At 38.9% G+C, this 8,204-nt stretch overlaps 1 protein-coding gene across 1 annotated transcript in view; it reads right to left on the minus strand.

Moving 5' to 3' along the window:
* The window catches only part of e2f1 (E2F transcription factor 1), a gene marked incomplete at its 5' end in the record, with an annotated part of 16,519 nt that extends 8,884 nt beyond the window's left edge, over positions 1-7,635 (minus strand). The window contains 6 exon segments of the mRNA XM_079802242.1: positions 581-694; positions 782-805; positions 808-1,018; positions 1,100-1,319; positions 3,539-3,641; positions 7,393-7,635. Of these exon segments, the coding sequence (XP_079658368.1) occupies positions 581-694; positions 782-805; positions 808-1,018; positions 1,100-1,319; positions 3,539-3,641; positions 7,393-7,635 (915 nt within the window).
* Positions 7,636-8,204: the final 569 nt, after the last annotated feature.

Below are 8,204 nucleotides of genomic sequence, written 5' to 3' on the forward strand. Positions count from 1 at the left end.
CGTTGACGCACGTCTGGAGGTCCTGCACGTGATCATCTCTGAGCTCAGACATAACTTCCGCTAAGTGAGGTCAAAATACGAGCCTGGTCATAGATATATCTATCGTAGATGCCTCATTCTACTGATCAGTGGAAGCGCTAATGAGGCATCTACGTATACATCTATGACCACACTCGTATTTTGACCTCACTTAGCGGAAGTTATGTCTGAGCTCAGAGATGATCACGTTTGTCTGATAAGAGGTAAAATAATATCATAAATACTGCTGGGTTTCTCTCAGAAGCTGATGGTTTGTCTAGATCAGACCCTTATTCATCATCTGGTGTCGTTTAAAGCTGCACTGAAACTGAACCGTTTGGAGCCCATTGAAGTCCATTATATAGAGAAAAATCCTGGAATATTTTCATCAAAAAACTTAATTTCTGTTCGACTGCAGAAACACATGGACATCTTGGATGACACGGGGGTGAGTAAACTATCAGCAAACGTTTATTTAAAAGTGAACTAATCCTTTAACTCGGCTGTGTAAAACGTCCTCATTTACACAAATAATGAAGTGTGTGTGTGTGTGTTTGCTCACCTCAGTGGGTTCGGACACCTGCATCTGCGTCTCTGGTGGAGCTTGAATCACCATGATGATCTGATCCGGAGGGTCGACCGTATCACGCAGGTCCTGACATCTAACGTACCCAAGCTTGACTTTGTGTTAAAGATCACAATCTCCACAAATTAAACATGTTAGCCTTCCTGAGATGCTCATTTTCCGCTCCCAGACACGTACATTTACAGCCAAGCCCATGAATGGACACTACAACAAAGAGCTAAAGGACACTTGGAGAAGATCACGCTCTGCTCTGAAGGATATTTCTTGTTGTGCGTGTCCTCTGTGAGGAGCCGTAGCTGTAAGCTGCATTTGTTGATGAGCTCGTCCAGTTTCTCCTCGGCCTCCGTGAGCTCGGACACTTCCCTCTGCAGCTCCTGAAACCGGGCCACAGTCGCCCCATCGATGCGATTGCCCCTGAGAACACACACACACACACACATGATTAACCACACAGACGCTTGTGAAGAAATCAACAACGCTCTCAAGAGAACCTACAGCCACTGAATGTTGTTCTTGGACTTCTTGGAGATCAGGTGAATTCCCTCCAGGACGTTGGTGATGTCGTAGATGCGGCGCTTCTGGACGTCCAGAACCTGAGAAGCCCAGTTCAGGTCCACCACGCCATCTGGAGACTGAGCCAGAAGGTCCAGGAAGCGTTTGGTGGTCAGATTCAGAGACGTGTCGTAGCGGGATTTCTCCGTCGCTAGTTTAGGGACTGAAACAAAAGCAGATTTCATATTAAAAACTGTTTCATATTCACAGGTTTCATACTGTAAACCAGGGCTCTGAACCGCTTCAAGGAACGAAAGCGAAAACCGGAAACGAACGAAATCTTTAACGAAATCTAAATCAATTTGAATCGTTCTGAACAGAAACGTTAATTTGAAATGAGCATTAACCGGTTAATAAGGTTATGTTATCGTTCTCTTTAATATTGTAATCTGGCAGTGGCCAATCAGGAATAGAGTAGCTCAGCATGTGATGTGAGTGAAATGTCATCTGTGAATCTACCGTATAAAAGCGCGCATTTACACGCCTCAAGCACATTTCTCTCCCCGCTGAGCTCATCAATGAAAGCGCAGGTATTGGAGGACATTCTTTTCATACGTTTAAATAAGCAGTGCGGACTTTAAGCTCAAATAGTCTGATTTAGGCTAGTTTGTGGATTCAGTTTAAGCCTGTCCAAGTAGGCTATAGCATCTATCAAACATTTGTCCTATAGTCTATCAGATTGCCAATACAGGTCAATATATAGACGAATGATGCTGCGTATTAAATGGTGTTATATTGCATTAAATCATCAAGCTTTATTAGCTGACTGAATTTGATTATGGGATGCAAGGACGTGTTGCGCAGTGTTTGCTTTGAAATTAGCAGCATTAAAAGAGCAATGGTTATCCAGTTTATTTATTCTTTATTCATGCAATTTTTAAAACAAGTCGTGTTGAAAAAAAGTGATGTACAGAGAATGTTCTCACTCTTCTGAAAAGAATTCGGCATAAGAGCCACTTTCGATTGTCTAACGCTCCATTAAAACAGGTCCGCTGTTTATGCTTTGTAATTAATGCATGTATTTCTGGTTTTAAAAATGTTATGAATTAAATATTCAAGTTTAATTACCATGTGTTATATTATTATTGAGTGAAAATAAGTCTTTATTTATACATATTTGTTTAAAGTATAGGCTAAATTAAAATAACGTTATTAACATAGGGCTTAAAAACGGAAAAAAATATCAATCGCTCACTCCGAGCAGAATCGATATTATAGCCTTTCCGTTTTTGCGTTCCTCATTAAACATTACTGTTCCGAAAACGGTTTGATTTGAAAAAATACCGGTTAATAACATTATTTTAATTTAGCCTATACTTTAAACAAATATGTATAAATAGACTTATCCGGTTGCATAAACCATTAAGACTAGTCTTAAAAGTTAGACATACATTTTTTTCTTTAAGACCGTTCATAACTTTTTAAAATCAGTTACATAAAAACATAGACTGGCCTAATTTGATACGAAAAGTAAGATGCCACTTGCCCAACTGCTAGAGGCTCATACTAGATCTTAAGACACTGTCTTAACATAATGGCTTAGTTTATTTTAGCCTTGAGTAAATTAAAATGTCTACAAAAATGATTCATAAAACATATAAATATCAGTTAAACACATATTTTACCGTCTTCACTGATAAAAATGGAAAAAACTTAATCGGTCATATCTGCCCACTGACATGGTTTTCAAGCTATTGTTAACATTAAGCCGTTTTCCCCAGATTAGGCATAATATTAATAGTAATGAATGTGTGCATATTGTAAATTAATATAATTCCATGTGTAGTTTTTTTCAGCCTGTTTTGGGCATAAGATTAGTAATGAATGTGTGCATATTGTGAATTAATTTATTAAACTTAGTTACCCAGCTTTCAGTAAATTAACATGTCTACAAAAATGATTCATAAAACATATAAATATCAGTTAAACATATGTTTAACTGTCTTCACTCACAAAAATGGAAAAAATGCATGTATATAGATCATGGAAATCAACATTTTCTCAGTGGTGCAAACCCCCCTAACCTCACATTCGGGATCTCAGAGATTATAAACCTGAATACATTGTATGATTAAGGGATGTACAATATGGTCATGCAGAATAAGGCATTCATATTTGCTTTATAAGTAATAATAAACAGCCAATATCCTAATATGCATACTAATGCACAACTAGTTAATAGTGAGAATTGGACCCTAAACTAAAGTGTTACCATTTTTATTTCCCATACCCTCACTGGGGCTGAGCCGCCCTATAATAAAGTCCTAGAATCGGCCCTGGTGTGAATGTAAATGCCGTCTCTGTGAGCAGAATAGACGTGTGTATCTATTACTGGGTCTATCTATTATCTATTACTGGTCACCAGTTTGACAAGGCCAGTACCTCTGGGTGGTGCGGGCGTAGCTGGAGGGGCGGGGCCATGTGAAGCCGATCGGGAGGTGCAGATGTACTGGTGATCACTGTCTAAGTCCAACTTCCTCTTTACCTACAGGCAGAAAGCACAGAGAAGGCAGACAATGCATGTCATAAAACAGAAACGTTACTTTAGCTACTGCATGAAACATGTGAACATTTGGGTCACCGGGTCAGATCTTTAACCCTCTGGGGTTCTTCATTTATGGGTCAGGACCTTCAGGTCAAAAATGACCCAGAGGGCGGGATTAAGATAAAAAAAGATTTGAGTAAAATCAATGAAATATATTTTGGTGTTTTGCGATAATTTTATGAATTATAATTAATATTTATGCAATAATTATGACCCATTTTTCCCCATTGAATATAAAAAAAAATTAGGGCTGTCAAAAGATGAATTGATTCATCTTGATTAATCGCATCCAAAATAAAAGTTTGTGTTTGCATAATATATGTGTGTGTACTCTGTTAATTATTATTTATATATAAATACACACACAAGCATGTATATATTTAAGATTTTTTATTTATTTTTATATATATTATAGATTATATAAATGTATATACAGTATATACATGCAAATATTTCTTATGAATGTGTGTGTATTTATATATAAATAATAATTAACAGAGTACACACACATTTATTATGTAAACACAAACTTTTATTTTGGATGCGATTAATCGCGATTAATCTTTTGACAGCCCTAAAAAAAAAAATATATATAATTTTTTTTTTTTTTCTTATTTAAGATGCATTTCATTTTAGAGTCAAGTCTAGGCCCCATGAAAGCAATTTTTTAAATGAGATCGGTCTGGTGGACACATTGAGCATTTTTATCACGCAATAGCACATTTTTACCACTATAGTGGATCTTGCGTTTTATAAAAACATGTAAAAAATCGTAGCTTCATCGGAATGGTCCGAAACTTAGTGACTTTTTGGTACTTGGTATATGAACACCCAAAAAAAATTGGGGACAGGATTTGAAAAGTCTAAGTGGCGGAAAAAAAAAAAATAGTCACACTCAGGACCTTCGGGTCAAAAATGACCCTTAATGGGAAATTGCCGAAAATATGAAAATACAGAGATTTTTTGCGCATACAATCTACAAATCAGCCAGGATGCAGAAAAAAAGGACTCAAGAGTGAAGATCTCTAAAACATCAAGAGTGCAAAACAGACAAAACACACACACAATTATACAAACAAAAACATACACACACACACAAATTAACGCGTGTCATTCCAAAAGCTAATTGTGTTTTGTGTGTGTTTTGTGTGTGTGTGTTATTTAGTCTGTTTTGCACTCTTGATGTTTTAGAGATCTTCACTGTTGAGTCTTTTTTTCTGCATCCTGGCTGATTTGTAGATTGTACGCACGAAAAAACTCTGTATTTTTGCCAATTTTCCCATTCATTTCCTATGGGCAGGGGCGCAGCTAAGGGGGGAAAGTTGGGACGATTCTAAGGGCCCGCGCACTTTTGGGGCCCCCAGAGATTGGTTTTATTAGTAGTAACAGTACTAGTAGTAATGTAATAGAAATTATAAATGTATAATCAACCAAACAGTTACAAATATAACAAAATTATGGCTTATTTCTGCATTTCCGGCAAAATCCAGCAAAACGCTCCACTCATGAACCGACATTTGCTCAAATCCCGCTCCGACATGACATTTTTCGGTACTGTAGGCTACTATATTGTTGTAGCCATTAAGAAAAGGTATTTCGTTTTATATTTATGTTTAAATATTATAATGTTATTCTTTTATGTCTATCTATGTTGTCAATCAATGTTGATTATGAAAAGTGAGCAGCATGAGTGAGAAAGGACACATCGTAAGATGCGCAATGCCAGGACACACGGAGTGGGTCAGACATGATTTTGATTAGTTTTGTTTCGTAGAAAGCCTTTCTTTAAAGTGAATTTCATTTTGTATAAATTTTATCTTAAAGGGTTAGTTCACCCAAAAATGAAAATTCTGTCAGTAATTACTCGCCCTCATGTTGTTCCAACCATGTAAGACCTTCGTTCATCTTCGGAACATAATTTATTATATTTTTGATGAAATCTGAGAGCTGTCTCACTCCTCCATAGGCTTTCAGAGGGAATGAAACTTGATGGCCCAGAATAGTAAGTAAAAACGTCATTTAAGGAGTCCAAATGACTACAGTGGCTCTGTATTAAGTCTATCATGCGACGAAAATACTTTTTGAGCGGAAAAACGACAAAAATAACGACTTTATCCCACTATTATTGTTGTTCAATTTGAGCCTCTGACGAGAGTTTGCGGGAGCGCCACGACGCATGCGCGAGAACTGAGATTACGGCGTTCTTCTTCTACTACTACTTGACTGGCTGCTCACTCTTTCGGAGTAGAGTTAAAGGGTTAGTTCACCCAAAAATGTAAATTGTGTGATTAATGACTGAGCCTCATGTGGTTGGACACCCGTCAGACCTCCGTTCATCTTCAGACACAAATGAAGATATTTTAGTGTAAATCTGATGCTGAGAAAGGCTTCAGATAGGCCTCCATTGGCATTCAGTACATTTACACTCACAAGACCCAGAAAAGGCACTAAAAACGTCGTTACAAAGTCCATCTCACCACAGCGACTCTACAATAATCTTACGATGCGACGACAATAGTTTTTGTGCGCAAAAAAAATCTAAATAACACCTTTATCCAGCTTGTTCTTGTCTTCCGTGTGTGTCTCCACGACGCATGCGTGAGAATATGAGCAGATCCGGCGTTCGGGAATCCATGAAATGCCACTTTAGCCCCATTTTGAGAACTACGGCGAGACCTAAAGCACGATCAATGTAGAATTCAACAGCTGAGACACGCGCGTCTTCCTCTGCTCGTAAACAAATCTCTTCTGGGTCATGTGTCCGAACGCCGGATCTGCTCATATTCTCACGCATGCGTCGTGGAGACACACACGGAAGACAAGAACAAGCTGGATAAAGGTGTTATTTTGATTTTTTTTCCGCACAAAAACTATTGTCGTCGCATCGTAAGATTATTGTAGAGTCACTGTGGTGAGATGGACTTTGTAACGACGTTTTTAGTGCCTTTTATGGGTCTTGTGAGTGTAAATGTACTGAATGCCAATGGAGGCCTATCTGAAGCCTTTCTCAGCATCAGCTTTACACTAAAATATCTTCATTTGTGTCTGAAGATGAACGGAGGTCTGACGGGTGTCCAACCACATGAGGCTCAGTCATTAATGACACAATTTACATTTTTGGGTGAACTAACCCTTTAATCTCAGTTCTCGCGCATGCGTCGTGGCGCTCCCGCAAACTCTCGTCAGAGGCTCAAATTGAACAACAATAATAGTGGGATAAAGTCGTTATTTTTGTCGTTTTTCCGCTCAAAAAGTATTTTCGTCGCATGATAGACTTAATACAGAGCCACTGTAGTCATTTGGACTCCTTAAATGACGTTTTTACCTACTATTCTGGGCCATCAAGTTTCATTCCCTCTGAAAGCCTATGGAGGAGTGAGACAGCTCTCAGATTTCATCAAAAATATACTCAATTATGTTCCGAAGATGAACATGGTTGGACCAACATGAGGGCGAGTAATGGCTAGCGGCGCCGCTGCCTATGGGGGGTCATCTTTGACCCGAAGGTCCTGAGTGTGCCTATTTTTTAGACTTTTCAAATCCTGTCCCCAATTTTTTGTGGGTGTTCATAAACCAAGTACCAATAAAGTCACGTTTCGCATATTCCGATGATGACGCTACGATTTTTAACATTTTTAAAAATGTGAAGAGCCACATTGTGAAATGGAGGCCAAAGGCTAAAGGGTCGTACCGGAGGTCGGCCCAGAGCGGGTCTCCTGTGGTCCTGGAGGGTCGTGCCCGCGCTGGCTGTGTGATGAGGGGTGGCGAACAGCAGGATATCGCCCGCTGAAGCGCTGGCAGAGGCTGTGCCCGGCGTGGAGATGATCACGATTTGATGATCTTGGCTCAGATCAATGCTGCCATTGTTCAAGAGAGACTCGAAATCAGCCAGCAGATCCTCCGAGGTCTGACCCGAGATGAAACTCTCAGACATGTCGTGCTAGGGGTTATTATTTGGGTCTCTGGGGGTGAATTCTCAATCCGGGTTTGCTTTTCAAATGGCATGCATGGGAGAAGGCACTGGAGTCACTGGAGTTGGGAAAACCATGTTCTGACAGGTTTCAGACCAGTGCACAATGACAAGCATGTTAAAAACAGGCCTGCTCTGAACATATGGATGAGCCTCCCAGACCAGGATGTGGGTCAGCTTCAACAAAAACAGCCACTTTACATCAGTAAAAGTCACGAAAAAGACCTATTTATGAACATTTCAGACGTGTTTCACACGCATGATGAGCTTAAACTTGACAGTCCTTTGTTTTAAGGAAGTGCTTTTGAAAATGGCAGCAGGGCATTATAAATAAACAACACATACACACAGATAATGATGCAAATTCAACTTTTAAAGTGCATAAAGCATGAAATCATTAAGTATATAACTGATGTTAAAGTAATAACTGATGTTTTTAAGAGAAACGCAGTTTTTTTTCTCACATGAGCATTTGTGTAAACGTGTTATAAAGGTGTAATTAAAATGCTAGATGAAGAAAATATAAAAGCATA

This window comes from Gobio gobio, assembly GCF_949357685.1.
Source record: "Gobio gobio genome assembly, chromosome: 21".
NCBI classification, from domain to species: Eukaryota; Metazoa; Chordata; class Actinopteri; order Cypriniformes; family Gobionidae; genus Gobio; species Gobio gobio.